Source organism: Piliocolobus tephrosceles, chromosome 10, assembly GCF_002776525.5.
Source record: "Piliocolobus tephrosceles isolate RC106 chromosome 10, ASM277652v3, whole genome shotgun sequence".
In the NCBI taxonomy this organism is placed as follows: Eukaryota; Metazoa; Chordata; class Mammalia; order Primates; family Cercopithecidae; genus Piliocolobus; species Piliocolobus tephrosceles.
The window spans coordinates 109284249-109302991 of NC_045443.1; the positions used below are offsets into that span (position 1 = coordinate 109284249).

The 18743-nt window shown below is 44.9% G+C and overlaps 1 protein-coding gene across 7 annotated transcripts in view; it reads left to right on the forward strand.

Annotated features, from left to right (window-relative positions):
* The window catches only part of ACAD10 (acyl-CoA dehydrogenase family member 10), a 71696-nt gene that overhangs the window by 17371 nt on the left and 35582 nt on the right, over nucleotides 1–18743 (forward strand). For all 7 annotated transcript variants that reach the window (XM_023203559.2, XM_023203557.2, XM_023203564.3 and 4 more), the window contains 5 exons: nucleotides 1461–1609; nucleotides 4321–4515; nucleotides 8220–8378; nucleotides 10884–11043; nucleotides 14607–14748. In XM_023203559.2, the coding sequence (XP_023059327.1) occupies nucleotides 1461–1609; nucleotides 4321–4515; nucleotides 8220–8378; nucleotides 10884–11043; nucleotides 14607–14748 (805 nt within the window). The remainder of the gene's footprint in view (nucleotides 1–1460; nucleotides 1610–4320; nucleotides 4516–8219; nucleotides 8379–10883; nucleotides 11044–14606; nucleotides 14749–18743) is intronic.

Below are 18743 nucleotides of genomic sequence, written 5' to 3' on the forward strand. Positions count from 1 at the left end.
TTCCTTCCTTCCTTCCTTCCTTCCTTCCTTCCTTCCTTCCTTCCTTCCTTCCCCTTCCTCTTCTTTTTTTTTTTTTTTTTTTAAGAGATGGGGTCTTGCTCTGTGTCCCCAGGCTGCAATACGGTGCCACCATCATAGCTCACTGCAACCTCAAACTCCTGGGCTTAAGTGATCCTCCCACCTCAGTTTCCCAAGTAGCTAGAATTACAGGTGCATGCCACCACGCCAAGCTAATTTTTAAATTTTTTCTAGAGACGAGGTTTCATCATGTGGCCCAGGCTGGTATCAGATGCCTGGCCTCAAGCGCTCCTCCCACTTCGGCCTCCCAAAGTGCTGGGATTATAGGTGTGAACTACTGCACTCAGCCTACTTTCTTTTGTATAGCTCTCTATGAAATATATTGTCTGAAAAATTTTCAATGCACAGACACTACTTTATCAGAAAAAAACAACAAAGGTGTTTTAATTCCAAAACAAAAGCTATATGTAAAGTGTATTTTATCTTAGATATAGAATTATGAATGTTGTGTGTATATATTTGCCCCCAGCATCTGTACTGTAGACAGAAAAAGCAACTGTGGATGAGGAGAAACAATCCTTGCACAAATGTTCCCAGTATTCCATAGATGCTGATGCTGATCCATCCACTGCCTTATCTCTTTGTGGACAGAAATTTCTTTCTTGGCCAGGCGCAGTGGCTCACACCTGTAATCTCAGCACCTTGGGAGGCTGAGGCAGGCGGATCACCTGAGGTCAGGAGTTTGAGATCAGCCTGGCCAACATGGCGAAACCCCGTCTCTACTGAAAGTACAGAAATTAGCCAGGCTTGGTGGCGCACGCCTGTAATCCCAGCTACTTGGGGGGCTGAGGCATGAGAATCATTTGAACCTGTGAGGCAGAGGTTGCAATGAGCTGAGATTGTACCACTGCACTCCAGCCTGGGTGACTCGATTGAGCCTTTTTCTGAGAAAAAAGACATTTCCTTCCTTATCCGCAAAGACAGCATTTCAGGCGAACATTTCAGTGTATCCATTCCATGCTATGAAGAATTACTATAGCTTATAGAGGGAAGGGCATGTTTTGGGGACCACCAGGATCTGGCTTATTCCTTCAAGTGCTTCCATAGTCTCTGCCAGGTCCAGGTAAGTGACCTAACATATGGTCTGGTGAATATGAGACCAAGGAAGAAAATTCATCATGCAGTGCCCGGAGTCCTCTCAAGCAAGCACTAAGGACCTGATGCTTCACAGCAGTGTGCTCTCTGTCGTACAAATTAGTATTGTTCTTCCTCTGGGTGTCTGAGGTTGAGATTTTGCGTTTTGTGAATGTCTGCAAATTTCCAACAGCATCCACCCTGGCAGTACAGCGAGGCCATAGGAACTGGTATGGTAATTTTCCTGAGCTCCCTAAACCCCAGCATGTATCAATGTATTCCACTTTTGCATATTTTACTTCCTATAGAATGGGAGGTACAGAATCGTATCCCTTCTGGAACTATTTTAAAGGCCTTCATGGAAGGTGGTGAAAATGGGCCCTGGATGAGATTCATGAGAGCAGAAATAATAGCAGAGGATTTTTTACAAGAATTTGGGAGACTTTGCTCTGAAATGGTGAGTGATAAACATACCTACATTTCCATATTTTTCTTTTTGCCTTGAGTAGTGGTTGCAACATTCATGTATAAGTTAGTTAAACTGAAAATAAAGTGAAACCTTATAACCCATTACATGTTTTAAAGTTATTTCTTAGGCCAGGCGCTGTGGCTCATGTCTATAATCCCAGCACTTTGGGAGGCCAGAGGGTGGATCACCTGAGGTCAGAAGTTTGAGACCAGCCTGGCTAACATGGTGAAACCTCGTTTCTACTACAAATACAAAAAATCAGCTGTCTGTGGTGGCGCACACCTGTAATCCCAGCTATTTGGGAGGCTGAGGCAGGAGAATCGCTTGAACCTCAGGGGTGGAGGTTGCAGTGAGCTGAGATCATGCCATTGCACTCCAGCTCGGGCAACAAGAGCGAAACTCTGTCTCAAAAAAAAAAAGGTTATTTATTTCACCCCTAGGTGTTCAATGTTCAATTTATATATAAATAACTAAAAATATTCTTAGCCGGGCGTGGTGGCTCACGCTTGTAACTTCAGCACTTTGGGAGGCTGAGACAGGAGAACTGTTTGAACTCTGGAGTTTGAGACCAGCTTAGGCAACATAGCCAGACCTCGTCTCTACTAAAAATCAAAAGAATTAGCCAGGCATGGTGGCACACACCTCTGGTCCCAGCTATTCAGGAGGCTGAGGCTTGAGCCCTAGAGACTGAGGCTTCAGTGAGCCATGACCATGCCACTGCACTGCAGCCTGGGCAACATAACAAGACTCTGTCTCAAAAAAAAAAAAAAAAATTCTTTACTAAGTTCCTCCAGCATATATTTTTTTAATGTTTTCTACTGTATTATAAAGGATATTATGAAGCATGCGAAAGAACAGCCAGATAACAAGATACCTGGGGGCAAAGGTTTTAGAGCCATTGTACCCTTTCTGGGCCTGCCACCCTTCTCCCAGCACCTCCATGCATTCAGCAACCTGAAAGCTCCCCTCCAACAGATACCAAAACAGGAATTGTCTACATAATGGCTTTGATAAAACAGCTTATTTAAAACAATAATAATATTGAACATTTTTTTCTGTACTGTGCACTGTTCTAAGCTCTTTATATAGCTCATGTAACTGCAATGGGTCTACTAAAATATAATTTAAAATATAGTAAGAAAAGTTGTGTAGGTAGATGGTGGTGATGGTGATGGTTGCACGACAACATGACTGTACTTAATGCCACTGCCCTGTTTACTTAAAAATGGTCAAGTGCTGTGGCTCATGCCTGTAATCCCAGCATTTTGGGAGGCCAAGGTGGGCGGATCACCTAAGGTCAGGAGTTCAAGACCAGCCTGGCCAACATGGTGAAACCCCATCTCTTCTAAAAATAAAAAGTTTAGCCAGGTGTGGTGATGGGCATCTGTAATCCCAGCTACTTGGGAGGCTGAGACAGGAGAATTGCTTGGACCTGGGAGGCAGAGGTTACAGTGAGCCGAGATCGAGATTACACCACTGCACTCCAGCCTGGGTGACAGAGTGAGACTCCATCTCAAAAACAAAAAACAAGGTTAAAATGGTAAATTTTGTGTTACATATATTTCCACAATTTATATATATACACATATATGTGTTTAAACACATATATGTGTATATATGTGTATATATAATAGTAAACCTTGAAAACATACAAAGTGAAAGAAGCCAGTCAAAAAAGACCACATGGTGTGTGATTCCATCTGTGTGAAATGTTCAGAATAGGCAAATCCATAGAGATAGAAAGTAGATTGGTGGTTTTCTAGTACAGGGAGACTTGGGGGAAATGAAGAGTGACTGTTAATGGGTATGGTTTACTCTTTTTAAAAAAAAATTTTTTTTGAGACAGAGTCTCACTCTGTTGCCCAGGCTGGAGTGCAGTGGAGTAATCTCAGCTCACTGCAACCTCTGCCTCCCAGGTTCAAGCTATTCTCCTGCCTTAGCCTCCCGAGTAGCTGGACAGGCATGCGCCACCAGCCCCAGCTAATTTTTGTATTTTTAGGAGAGACAGGGTTTCACCATGTTGGCCAGGAAGGTCTCGATCTCTTGACCTTGTGATCTGCCCACCTCTGCCTCCCAAAGTGCTGGGATTACAGGTGTGAGCCACCACGCCTGGCTGGTTTGCTCTTTAGAGTAATGAAAATGTCCTAAAACTGATGGCAGTGATGGTTGCACAACTTTGTGAATATATTAAAAACCATTGAATTGCACTCCTTAAATAGGTGACTTGCATGGCATGTGAATTATATTTTAGTAAAGCTGTTCTAAAATCTGTGTGTGTATATGTATATATAAAATAGCAGACTTGCCTTTGCAGATTTTGAAATGTGAGAATATAAGAGTTTTCTTTTTTTTTTTTTTTGAGACGGAGTCTTGCTCTGTTGCCCAGGCTGGAGTGCAGTGGCTGGATCTCAGCTCACTGCAAGCTCTGCCTCCCGGGTTCACGCCATTCTCCTGCCTCAGCCTCCCGAGTAGCTGGGACTACAGGCGCCCACCACCTCGCCTGGCTAGTTTTTTTTGTATTTTTTAGTAGAGACGGGGTTTCACCGGGTTAGCCAGGATGGTCTCAATCTCCTGACGTCGTGATCCGCCCGTCTCGGCCTCCCAAAGTGCTGGGATTACAGGCTTGAGCCACCGCACCCGGCCCGAGTGTTTGTCACTCTTAATGATTGCTGTTCTCCTCTGCCCTCTCCTGTTTTTAGTCAAAGACCTCCGTGCCTGTGGACTCATTTTTCTCTCTGCTGACCAGTGAGCGAGTGGCAAAGCAGTTCCCAGTGATGACTGAGGCCATAACTCAAATTCGGGCAAAAGGTCTTCAGACTGCAGTCTTGAGCAATAATTTTTATCTTCCCAACCAGAAAAGCTTTTTGCCCCTGGACCGGAAACAGTTTGATGTGGTAAGCTTGAGCTAATTGAAAACCATTGGAACAGAATCTGTGCCCTCGCTTCAGGGTGCAGCGTTAAATGCTGCCTTCTAACAGGTCTTAAGTGAGGGAGTTTTTCCTTCAGACACTTGACTAAGTTAGGTTTAAATGCAGTAGGTTGAAAACAGACCCTTTAAAATAACACTGTGTTCTTAGCAAGGTCAGACATTTATGGCATTTGATAACCGGTTGACACTTCAGCTTTATATTCTAAATTCAAACCTTAGTCTTCATATAACACAAGCATCTCTCTCAGCCCTTACATCTTAATGGATCCTTTGGCCTTTTCTAAGATGAACTATGTTGCCTTCTATTTCTGTGACATTAATTCCTAGACCAGTGCTGTCCAATAAAACTTTACTGCCTTCCGCGGCCTGATTTACTTCCGTACTAAATCCATCTGCTCCCTGTGTGTATCCCAACCTGTCATGTGATAAACCTATAGTTTTGACATGCTTGGCTGTATTTGGGTACTTTACTTATTTATTTATTTTTATTTATTTATTTCGAGATAGAGTCTCTCTCTGTAACCCAGGTTGGAGTTCAGTGGCGCAATCTCAGCTCACTGCAGCCTCCGCTTCCCAGGTTCAAGCCATTCTTATGCCTCAGCCTCCTGAGTGGCTGGACTTATAGATGTGTGCCACCATGCTTGGCTAATTTTTATATTTTTAGTAGAGACGGGGTTTCACCGTGTTGGCCAGGCTGGTCTTCAACTCCCAACCTCGAGTGATCCGCCCACCTCAGCCTCTCAAAGTGCTGGGATTACAAGTATGAGCCACCGTGCCTGACCTATTTTTATATATATATGTGTGTGTGTATATATATATATATATATTTTTTTTTTTTTTTTTTCTTGAGACAATCTTGCTCTGTTGCCCAGGATCTCGTGGCACCCAGTACAGTGGCACCATCTCGGCTCACTGCAACCTCCCTCTTCCAGGCTCAAGCAGTTCTCCTGTCTCAGCCTCCTGAGCAGCTGTGATTACAGGCATGCACTGCCCTTGGCACTACCACCCCTGAATTTTTAGTAGAGACAGGGTTTCACCATGTTGGCCAGGGAAGAAAGAGGCTTCCCCTCCATCTTCCTGGGATAGAGACTCCAAAGTTTGAACTCCCGACCTCAAGTAATCTACCCACCTCGGCCTCCCAAAGTGCTGGGATGACAGGCATGAGCCACCGTGTCTGGCCCCTATTTGGGTACTCTCTTTGTTTTTTCCCTGAGAGAGGGTCTCTCTCTGTCACCCAGGTTGGAGTTCAGTGGCTCAGTCTCAGTTCATTGCATCCTCCACCTCCCAGATTCAAGCAATTCTTGTGCCTCAGCCTCTTAGTAGCTGAGACTATAGGTGCATGCCACCACACCTGGCTAGTTTTTGTGTTTTTTATTAATATTAGAGACCACGTTTCACCATGTTGGCCAGGTGGTCTCAAACTTCTGACCTCAAATGATCAACCCACCTCAGCCTCCCAAAGTGCTGAGATTACAGGCATGAACCACCATGCCTGGCCCTATTTGGATATTTTAAAAATGTTTGTTTTTGTCTTATAACCAACAGCAGTGATAATTCCCTTTAGAGACTCCAAGACTCCAAAGCCCAGATTGGCAGTTGATCTTCCAGCACCTTTTAGAGTTGTGATGGATCAGAAGGACTCTTCCCCTGGCCCATTGCTCCAAAGATATTCCGAGTCAGTGCAAAAGGGAACAGCTCACCAAATATAGTGAGAGTCATGGTAACCTCTGGAACACATTGGATGAAATTTCTCTGATAACTCAAGTATTAGACATTTTGCTACCAGAGCCCCTTTCTGATTCTTTCCATCTTTGGAAGAGCTACTTTGGCTAGACTCCAGGAAGTGGCATATTCCCTTAGCCCTACATCTGCCTATGCCTGGCTATATTTGTACCCTTCGTTGGGCCAGTGAGATTAAAGATTTTCAACTCTGCCTACACATTACATGACCTGGAAGTTTGTAAAGATGCTGGGTCTGTTTCCCTGGAGGCTTTTGTTGAGTATGTCTAGTTGGGATCCAGGCATATGTATTTCAAAAAAGCTCCACAGGTGATTCTGCCATGCAGCTAGGGTGAGACACCCCAAGATGCAGTGAGGGACTTGGACTTCGGATTCTGTCCATGCTTCTCTCTTACCACACAGCCTCCATCATGCTTACCTTGAGAAGGAGGCTTCCCCTCCATCTTCCTGGGATAGAGCCTTGATAAATAAAATCATTTTTATCTGATCCACATTTGGAAAAACACTGGCCTTGTTCCCACAGTTCCTGGTTTGCCAAGAAAGTAATAGAAACCCTGAATAAGTTCATGCCATCATGTGCAAAATAGAACAGAAAGAGAAGGCTAGAGATCTTATCAAACAAATCTTAAGAATTTATTTTACTTCCCCCAAATGTAATTTACCTAGTGAGAGGAACCGTCTGCTTCCTGGAACTTTGCCCCATCCCCCACAGTTCCCTCCATTGTCCCGTCTCTTGTCTCAGCCAGTACAGCTCTGCCGCTTCCATCTGGTACGTTACATCGATTGGTGTCTGAGACACTCTGCTTCTGTACTTCTCACTATTGACGTTTTCTTTAGGGTAGCTTCTTAGACTTTTTTTTTTTTTTTTTTTTTTTTTTAGCTCATTCAGGTCCTTAGAAGACAAGAGAAAGTGGAAAGGTCCAATTTATTCTGGACATTTATTTACCTGAAAGGGCAGTTCTCACCCAACCCAGAATGCAAGTGTGGGACAGAGAGAGGGGCCATTGGGTTCGTCCTTGGCCTTGGAGAGCTTGGGTCATTCCAAGTGGCAAGTCAGAGATTTAGTTCTGTTCTTAAGGCAGATCAGAGGGTATTGGTTGTAGGCTATGTGGCTGTCTTGGGCCCACATTATAGGAGATAAAGCCCTGGGGACACTGTAAAAGGACTTTCAGGGAATCAGTGGATCAGAGACAGCCTGACACTGAGAAGGCTTTCCCAGGTTCTCCTGAACTCTCACTAGCACCCTCCACCCATTGCAGATCAGATACGTGGCTGAAGCAAGGTCATCAGAGTATAGGAGCCTCTTAGCATGTCAGGAACAGTGTCAGCCCTCCCATGGAATTTCTGTCTAATTGGAGTATGGATGGGTTTTTAAACCTCTGAAATAAACACTAAGTTCCTATTTATTTTATACCTGTGACAGTATCTTCTTTCTGAAAAAATAAATAAATAAATAAAAGAGGGGGGTGAACTACTTCCCATAAAGCCGACATGTACAGCTTTTCTTCTGCTTTGTTTAGCCCCAAGATGTGACATTAGCCAAATTCTTTGTCATTTTGGAACTCACTTAAGTTTCATTTAAGTTTCACAACTTACTGAGCTAAGATAGGTAAGATGACTATTAATATTATTCCCATTTTGTTGATGATGACACTGAGGCCTATTATGGCTTTACTTGTTTGCACAGAGTCACAGTGTCTGAAACAGATATTTTGGTTTCTCGAGTTTGCCCCCACGTTATAACCCAGTATTGTCAAATTCCTCAATGTAAGAAGGCAACATCATTTTATATCATCATAATCTTAAATTACTTGTTATAATAAATCTCAACTGTCCTTCTTATGCTTTTCCTTTCAAAAAGTTTACCAGCATGCATGTGGGAGCTCCACCTTTAGGGACATTCATCTCTCATTCCTGTTCCTCCATCAGGTCGTGGAGTCCTGCATGGAAGGGATCTGTAAGCCAGACCTTAGGATCTACAAGCTGTGCTTGGAGCGGCTTGGCCTGCAGCCCTCCGAGTCTATCTTTCTTGATGACCTTGGACCAAATCTAAAAGCAGCTGCCAGCCTTGGTATTCACACCATTAAGGTAATAGTCACTACTTTTTGAACCCCCTCCCATGCACGAGCCACGAGTGCAACATATTTCTCTGTAATCTTTTTACATTTGTAGCTCTAGCTTTCCTTAGGGTTTCCCCCTATGTTTTCATAGTCATCTTATTTTGTGTTAATTATGAAATCTATGTGACTAGCTGCTTGTATTTTCAATGGGAAGCAAGACAAACAGGTACTGAAAAGGCAGCTTGAGAAAACAGATAGGAAAGGAGGTGAATGGCAGGCTTAAGACCTTTGTAGGGGTGTTCACCCAGGAGGCAGAGCTTGCAGTGAACCAAGATTGCACCATTGCACTCCAGCCTGAATGACAGAGCAAGACTCCATCTCAAAAAAAATAATAATAATATTAGCAAAAAAAAAAAAAAGATATTTGTTTCATAATTAAAACTCAATATTGTACCTTCGTTCCTAATAATACTGTCCCTGATGGACTGTAACAAAAGTGCTACGGGATTAACCTCCCTATCTGATAAACTTGCCAAAAATTCTAAAATAAATAATCCATTTTCTAAAATAATAAAACATTGGTTCAGTGGATAAAAAGAAGTTTTAACTTCAGTTCTCACCTCGTTTGCTCTTGTTATTGGTGTACTTGTTCTTGTAGGCTGTTATATTATTCCTGGCTTTCAAAGTTTTTATTTTTTTATTTTTTTTTGAGATGGAGTCTCACTCTGTCACCCAGGCTGGAGTGCAGTGGCGCGATCTCGGCTCACTGCAAGCTCCACCACCCTGGGTTCACGCCATTCTCCTGCCTCAGCCTCCTGAGTAGCTGGGACTACAGGTGCCTGCCACCACGCCCGGCTAATTTTTTGTATTTTTAGTAGAGACGGGGGTTTCACTGTGGTCTCAATCTCCTGACCTCGTGATCCGCCCGCTTTGGCCTCCCAAAGTGCTGGGATTATAGGCGTGAGTCACTGCGCCTGGCTGTTTGTTTATTTTGAGACAGAGTCTCACTCTGTTGCCTAGGCTGGAGTGCAGTGGCTCAATCTCGGCTCACTGCAACCTCTGCCTCCTGGGTTCAAGTGATTCTCCTGCCTCAGCCTCCTGAGTAGCTGGGATTATGGTCGCACACCACCATGCCCGGTTAATTTTTTTGTATTTTTAGTAGTGACGGGGTTTCACCATGTTGGTCAGGCTGGTATCAAACTCCTGACCTTGTGATCTGCCTGCCTCAGCCTCCCAGAGCGCTGAGATTACAGGTATGAGCCACCGTGCCCAGCCTTTGAAGTTTTATACAAAATCTTGTCTCTGCCACTCTGTACAGAGTTAGCTCCTAACTCTCCTCCACCCTATTTGGAAAAATTACTTCTATTAGAGGGACAAACCAAGCAATTAAATCAAAACGTATTAAACAAATTTGAAGAGAAATTATAAAATAAAAAGAGGGGGAATTGTAAAAAGTAAAGTAGAGGTTCCTCTTCAAAGACTTTCCTCCCCACTTAAGTAGGAATAAATAGTAACTTCTCTTAGAAGCAAAATTTATTTGAAGACATGTGCTAGCATTCTTAAATATCTGCAAGCTGTGATAAAGAAATCAATGTACTTTATGTTCCTCACTCCCACAATTTAGCCTAAATATTTGCCCTGGCATGCTTATACTGGTCCAAGCAAGCATTAGGTCATAACCTGTTCCTCTTCCTTATTTGAAGATGTTTTTACTTTTCTCAGCATTCCACAAGTTACTTCCTCCTTCCTTTGTTCTCCTTTACCTTTGCCTCTTTCAAAAAGTTCTAGGCCAGGTGCGGTGGCTCACGCCTGTAATCCCAACACTTTGGGAGGCCCAGGCAGGCAGATCATGAAATCAGGAGATCGAGACCATCCTGGCTAACATGGTGAAACCCTGTCTCTACTAAAAATATAAAAAATTAGCTGGGCGCAGTGGCGGGCGCCTGTAGTCCCAGCTACTCAGGAGACCGAGGCAGGAGAATGGCGTGAACCCAGGAGGCAGAGTTTGCAATGAGCCAAGATAGCGCCACTGCAGTCCAGCCTGGGCGAAAAAGTGAGACTTCTGTCTCAGAAAAAAAAAAAAAAAGTTCTAAGTTGCTAGCCAATCAGGATAAATACAGAATGTAAATTCCCATTCCAGCCAATGGAAACCAGACACAGCAGTAGGGTGGATGCGTCAGGTTATAAATGACCCTGTCTCCTTTGTTTGGTATACTCTTGTGGCAAAACTGCTGGTGAGTGTACCCTTTCTGCAGGAAGTAAAAATGGCCTTCCTGAGTAAATTAAATTTGTGTTCAAGTGCTATGTCTTTATGGCACTGGGGAACAAACATTTCGGACACCTCCTAGGAAACAGATAGGAGCCCCTGAGGCCAGGGTTGACTGCTGGCACCTGTTCAATATATATTCTCTACACCTGTACTGCCATGAATTGTAAAATTTAAAAAAAATGTATATATATTCTCAACATTCTGTGAAAAGAAGGGAAAAATAACAACAAAATATATACATATACATATTCTCTCTGAAACCAGGTTAATGACCCAGAGACTGCAGTAAAGGAATTAGAAGCTCTCTTGGGTTTTACATTGAGAGTAGGTGTTCCAAACACTCAGCCTGTGAGAAAGACGATGGAAATTCCGAAAGATTCCTTGGAGAAGTACCTCAAAGACTTACTGGGTATCCAGACCACAGGTATGTGGGTGTCTTTCATGTTTTGGTAACTCTCTCCGAGGCGAAGGTTTTGGTCTGTTTCTCACTTTTCAACCTTAATGGAATGGGCTGGAGACAAAGAAGCCTTACAGTGAGGAAAATAGCCATTGGGCCTGGTGCATCTGAGTGCTGCTTTCAGTTTTGCTTGGGAAAAAGCATTAACTTCCCTATTTATGGATCTCCAAAAGTATACCTATCCCACTCTTACACCTGAGAGTGTGGTATGGCAGTGATTGCCTGCTTTCAACAGGGAGAGGAACTTGGGGACTGCAGTATGTGCTCAGAGGATTTTACAGTTTCTAATGCTTTGAGACGACAGCCCATTTTGTGAAGATGACTTAGAAGTTACATTGGCAGGCGGGGTGCAGTGGCTCACGCCTGTAATCCCAGCACTTTAGGAGGCTGAGGCAGGTAGATCATGAGGTCAGGAGTTCGAGACAAGCCTGGCCAACTTGGTGAAACCTTGTCTCTACTAAAAATACAAAAATTAACTGGGTGTGGTGGTGGGTGCCTGTAATCCCAGATACTCAGGAGGCTGAGGCAAGAGAATTGCTTGAACCCGGGAGGCGGAGATTGCAGTCAGCCGAGATTGTGCTGCTGTACTCCAGCCTGGGCAACAGAGCAAGACTCCATCTCGGGGAAAAAAAAAAAAGAATTTGCATTGGTGACCGGGGTGTAGTGGCTCACTCCTGTAATTCCAGCATTTTGGGAGGCCCAGGCAGGCAGATCACTTGAGGCCAGGAGTTCGAGACCAGCCTGACCAACAATGTGAAACCTTGTCTCTACTAAAATTATAAAAATTAGCTGGCTGTGGTGGTGCCCAACTATAGTCCCAGCTGCTCTAGAGACTGAGGCACAACAATCGCTTTAACCCGGGAGGCAGAGATTGCAGTGAGCCTAAATCGCGCCACTGCACTCTAGCGTGGGTGATAGAGTGAGACTCCCTCTCAAAAAAAAAAGGAAAAGAAAAAGAAAAAAAGGGGGCCAGGTTCACTGGCTCACTCCTGTAATCCCAGCACTTTGGGAGGCTGAGGCAGGTGGATCACCTAAAGTCAGGAGTTCGAGGTCAGCCTGGCCAACATGGCAAAACCCCATGTCTACTAAAAATACAAAAATTAGCCGGGCATTTTGGCGGGTGCCTGTAATCCCAGCTACTTGGGAGGCTGAGGCAGGAGAGTCACTTGAACCCGGGAGACCGAGGTGGCAGTGAGCTGAGATAGTGCCACTACACTCTAGCCTGGGCGACAGAGTGAGACTCCATCCCCCTCCTCCAAAAAAAAGGAAAAATACAAAAATTAGCCGGGCATGGTGGCACATGCCTGTAGCCCTAGCTACTCAGGAGAATCACTTGAACCCAGGAGGTGGATGTTGCAGTGAGCTGAGATCATGCCACTGCACTGCAGCCTGGGCAACAAAGCAAGACTCTGTCTCAAAAAAAAAAAAAAAACTTTGGGAGGCCGAGGCGGGCGGATCACAAGGTCAGGAGATCGAGACCATCCTGGCTAACACAGTGAAACCACGTCTCTACTAAAAGTACAAAAGAATGAGCCAGGAGAATGGTGTGAACCCAGGAGGCGGAGTTTGCAGTGAGCCGACATCGTGGCACTGCACTCCAGCCTGGGCGATAGAGCGAGACTCCATCTCAAAAAAAAAAAAAAAGTTGCATGATTTTAAAATGCAACAAGTTGTCTCCATTTCTTGGAGAGAAGTTTTCTCTTTCCTCCTTCACATTCTGACCTCAGAAAACCAGGTGCCTTGTGTGCTTTAGAGGACACTTTTTGGTCGGGGTGGTGACTCATGCCTATAATCCTAGCACTTTGGGAGACTGAAGTGGGCAGATCACTTGAGGCCAGGAGTTTGATACCAGCTTGGTCAACATGGCGAAACTCCGGCCGGGCACGGTGGCTCAAGCCTGTAATCCCAGCACTTTGGGAGGCCGAGACGGGCGGATCACGAGGTCAGGAGATCAAGACCATCCTGGCTAACACGGTGAAACCCCGTCTCTACTAAAAAAAATACAAAAAACTAGCCGGGCGAGGTGGCGGGTGCCTGTAGTCCCAGTTACTCGGGAGGCTGAGGCAGGAGAATGGCGTAAACCCGGGAGGCGGAGCTTGCAGTGAGCTGAGATCCGGCCACTACACTCCAGCCTGGGCCACAGAGCGAGACTCCGTCTCAAAAAACAAAACAAAACAAAACAAAACAAAACATGGCGAAACTCCATCTCTACTAAAAATACAAAAATTAGCTGAGTGTGGTGGCACATGCCTGTAGTCCCAGCTACTGGGGAGGCTAAGGCAGGAGAATCACTTGATCCCAGGAAGCAGAGGTTGCAGTGAGCTGAGATAGTGCCACTGCACTCCAGCCTGGATGACAGAGCGAGACTCCATTTCAAAAACAAAAGAAAACAAAAAAGGAGACTTAAAAATTTTTTTTAATTTGATTTAATTTTTTTTGAGATGGATTTTTGCCCTTGTTGCCCAGGCTGGAGTGCAATGGCATGATCTCAGCTCACTGCAACCTCCGCCTCTTGGGTTCTAGTGATTCTCCTGCCTCAGCCTCCCAAGTAGCTCGGATTACAGGCACCCGCTACCACGCCTGGTTAATTTTTATATTTTTAATAGAGACGGGGTTTCACCATGTTGGTCAGGCTGGTCTCCAATTCCTGATCTCAGGTGATCCACCTGCCTTGGCCTCCCAAAGGGCTGGGATTACAGGCGTGAACCACCGCACCAGGCCAAAGAAGACATTTTTCCCAGGTGATAAAGGTTTCACCCACTTGCTCCTTGAAAAAGGCTTTTATTGATAGAGCTTCATGTTAGGATGTTTTCCAGCAATTGGATTATTGGTAGTGGCCTCTGCACAGCTGTGGCACCCACTCTGGCCAGCCGGAAGAACTCTGGCAGACTTCTGTTGCTTGCCTGCTCTTATAACCAAGTGAAATCAATCTATACCCAGGGTTTAGTCTTCTTATGGAGTTGAGAATGAATTAGTTTCACCTCAGCCAGGATCCTGCAAGGGAGCCATGGAATTTAGCCTAGTGCAGTGGGAAATTGCATCTCATGAAAGCAGCTTTGTGTCAGGCCAAAGGACTCTGTGTCACTCCTTTCAGCTGTCCCGGCAGTGTCAGGCAGAGGGACGTGCAAGGGCACCTTTCATCCTCAGGCTTAAAGCATTCCATTTGGCAAGATGGGTTGCCATGGCTGCGTTTGTGCTTGATAAACAGAATGAACATGTTTTTATTCATGGAGGAGAAGTTGGCAGAAAGGACAAAATTGGACACCTGCACAAAATGAGAAAATTACTGTGGTATAAAATGAATGGACTTTGACAAACTGTAGTGGCGTGTGATCCTGGACCTGAGTTGGCAGGGTGTAGACCTGGGACTCAGTCACTCCTGGTAGGCAGGTAAGAAGTGCTTTTCTTGCGCTGCGTGGCAGATGAGGATATTTTGAAGCCCAAATGCAGAACTCATTAGAAAGAAAGAATGTCTGCTCAGATCTGTCCTCCAGGGCTGGTTTGAGTTTTCTTTGTTTTCAAACTTGCAGGCCCATTGGAACTCCTTCAGTTTGATCACGGGCAGTCAAATCCAACTTACTACATCAGGCTGGCTAATCGTGATCTGGTTCTGAGGAAGAAGCCCCCAGGGACACTCCTTCCATCTGCCCATGCCATAGAGAGGGAGTTCAGGTAAGTTTTCAGGGCCAGGGGAGCACTTGCCCACCAGCCTCCACCGTGCACAGGCTCAGCCCTAAACCAAAAAGTCAGCACTCCATAAAAACACCCCAAGACATTTAAAACTACAATTATGGACCAGGTTTTGTGGGTCACACCTATAATCCCAGTGCCTTGGGAGACCGAGGCAGGAGGATCATTGAGCCCAAGAGGTCAAGACCAGCCTAGGCAATGCGGCAAGACCCTGTCTCTACCAAAAAAAAAAAAAAAAAAATTAGCCTGGGTGTGGTGGCACGAACCTGTAGTCCCACCTACTCAGGAGGCTGAGGTGGGAGGATTGCTTGAGCTGGGAGGTTGAGGCTACAGTGAGTTACTGTGGCGTCATTGCATTCCCGCCTGGGAGACATTGTGAGACCCTGCCCCAATCCCCAAAAAAGCCAAATGTAAATTAGAGCTATTCTGGAAAACAATATGATAAAATTTATTAAAAGCCTCAGAGTTTTCATACTTTCAGACCTAGTAATTCCAATTCTGGGGCTCTGTCTTAAAGAAATAATTCTAAGTAGGGGGAAACAGCTTTATGTATTAATATGCTCACCACAAAGTTGTTTAATAAGAAGAATTTGGAAGGCCAGGAGCGGTAGCTAATGTAGTCCCAGCACTTTGGAAGGCTGAGGCAGGTGGATCACTTGAGCTCAGAAGTTTAAGACCAGCCTGGACAACATAGTGAAAACCTGTCTCTACCAAAAATACAAAAAATTAGATGGGTGTGGTGGCATATGCCTGTAGTTCTATCTACTCAGCAGGCTGAGGTGAGAGGATCTCTTGAACCTGGGAGGTGGAGGCTGCACTGAGCCGAGATGGCGCCACTGCACTCCAGCCTGTGTGACAGAGTGAGACTCTGTCTCAAGAAACAAACAAAAGAGTTTGGAAACTACTTAAATGTACTATAATCTGTACCATAATCAGGAAATAAATAAACCTTGGTATATCTACTTGTTGCAATGACAGAAATAGTAATAACTAACATTTATTGAATGTTTAGTATGTGCCAGGCACTAAAATAAATGCTTTGAATGTCTTGTTACTACAGAGCATCCTCACAACTCTATGATATGTTACTATTGTAATCCTCATTTATGACTAGGAGGAGTGAGACTTAAAGAAACCAAGGCAGGCAGATTGCTTTGAGCTCAGGAGTTCAAGCCCAGTCTGGGCAACATGGTGAAACCCTGACTACAAAAAATACAAAAATTAGCCAGGTGTTGGTGGCTTGCACTTGTAGTCCCAGCTACACGGGAGGCTGAGGCTGGAGAATCACTTGAACCCAGGAAGCAGAGGTGTAGTGAGCTGAGATCGTACTGCTGCAGTCACAAAGCGAGACCCTGTCTCAAAAAAAAAAGATTAACCAGCATACCCGGGGTCATAAAACTAGTAAGCAAGTGCTAGAGTCTAGCTTTATAGCCAGTCCATGAGATTTCATAGCTCACGCTTAATGATTATGCTGTTATTACAGCTAGTAAAACTATGCCTATAATAACAAATGTGTATGATAAAATTTTAAGATAGTAAAGGCAGATACAAACCGCATATATAGTATTAGCTGATTTTTTTTTTTAGGCAGAGAGTCACTCTTGCCCAGGCTGGAGTACAGTGGTGTGATGATACCTCACTGTAAACTCGAACTCCTGGGCTCTAGTGATTCTCCTGCCTCAGCCTCCCAAGTACTACAGGCACATGCCATCATGCCTGGCTAGTTTAAAAAATTTTTTTGTAGAAATGGGGCCTTACTATATTGCTTGAACTCTTGGCCTCAAGCAGTCCTCCCACGTTGACCTCCCAAAGTTTTGGGGATTACAGGCATGAGCCAGCGTGCCTGGCCAAGGTTTTTTATTATTAATTTAATAAAAATATTGTTACTCAGATATTTTATTTCATCTTGTTTTAGTTTTGGTAAGTTGTAACTTCTAAGGAGTCTGTTCATATCACCTAAGCTGTTAAATTTATTATTTATAATATTCCCTTACTATCCTTTTAATATATGTAGGATATATAGTGATATCCTTTTTTTTTTTGAGATGGAGTCTTGCTCTGTCACCCAGGCTGGAGTGCAGTGGCATGATCTTGGCTCATTGCCACGTCCGTCTCCCAAGTCCAAGTGATTCTCCTGCCTTAGCCTCCCAAGTAACAGGGATTACAGGCATGCATCACCATGCCCAGCTAATTTACTATTGTTAGTAGAGATGGGGTTTCACCATGTTGGCCTGGCTAATCTACAACCCCTGACCTCAAGTGATTCACCTGCCTCGGCCTCCCAAAGTGCTGCGATTACAGGTGTGAGCCACTATGCCCACCCTAGTGATATCCTTTCTTTATCACTGCTGGTATTGATTGACAATTTGTATTCTCTCTCTCTTGTTAGTCTAGCTAGGGGTTTATCAATTACATTGATCTGGGAACAACAGTTTGGTTTTGTTACTTTTTTCTATTGTTTGTTTTGTTTTGAGGCGGGGTTTTTGGTCTGTCGCCCAGGCTGGAGTGCAGTGGCGTGATCTTGGCTCACTGTAACCTCTGCCTCCCAGGTTCAAGTGATTCTCCTGTCTCAGCCTCCTGAGTAGCTGGGATTACAGGCATGTGCCACCACACCCAGATAATTTTTGTATTTTTAGTTGAGACGGGGTTTCACCATGTTGGTCAGGCTGGTCTCGAATTCTTGACCTCAGGTGATCCGCCTGCTTTGTCCTCCCAAAGTGCTGGGACTACAGGCGTGAACCTCTGCACCCGGCCTGTTTTTCTTTTCTGATATAAGCATTTAAATGTATAACTTTTCAGGCTGGGCGCGGTGGCTCCTGCTTGTAATCCCAGCACTTTGGGAGGCTGAGCCAGGTGGATCACCTGAGGTCAGGAGTTCAAGACCAGTCTTGCCAACATGGTGAAACCCTGTCTCTACTAAAAATACAAAACTAAGCCGAGTGTGGTGGTGCATGCCTGTAGTCCCAGCCAATCATGAGGCTGAGGTGGGAGAATCTCTTGAACCCGGGAGGCAGAGATTGCAGTAAACAGAGATTGCAGTGAGCCAAGATTGTGCCACGGCACTCCAGCCTGGGCAACGTAACAAGACTCTGTCTCAAAAAAGAAAAAAAAGAAGTGCTTTGTTTAATTTTCAAATATTTGGGGTTTTTTTCTAGATATTATATGTGAATGAATTCTAGTTTAATTCCATTGAAGTCTGATAAATACCCTGCAATATTTCAGTTTTTTGGGCTTTTTTGAGATGGAGTCTTGCTCTGTCGCCCAGGCTGGAGTGCAGTGGCACGATCTTGGCTCACTACAACCTCCACCTCCCAGGTTCAAGCGACTCTTCTGCCTCAGCCTCCTGAGTAGCTGGGACTACAGGCACACACCACCATGCCTGGCTAATTTTTGCATTTTTAGTAGAGATGGGGTTTCACCATGTTGGCCAGGATGGTCTCGATCTCCTGACCTTGTGATCCACCCACCTCAGCCTCCCAAAGTGCTGGGATTACAGGCGTGAGTCACCGCACCCAGCCTTTTGTTTGTTATTTTTTGAGACGGAGTTTCGCTCTTGTCACCCAGTCTTCAGTGCAGTGGCATGATCTTGGTTCACTGCAACCTCCGCCTCCTGGGTTCAAGTTATTCTCCTGCCTCAGCCTTCTGAGTAGGTAGAAGTACAGGTGTGAGGCACCATGCCTGACTAATTTTTTTTTTTTTTTTTTTTTTTTTGAGACGGAGTCTCGCTCTATCGCCCAGGCTGGAGTGCAGTGGCCGGATCTCAGCTCACTGCAAGCTCCGCCTCCCAGGTTTACACCATTCTCCTGCCTCAGCCTCCTGAGTAGCTGGGACTACAGGCACCCGCCACCTCGCCCGGCTAGTTTTTTGTATTTTTTAGTAGAGATGGGGTTTCACAGTGTTAGCCAGGATGGTCTCGATCTCCTGACCTCGTGATCCACCCGTCTCGGCCTCCCAAAGTGCTGGGATTACAGGCTTGA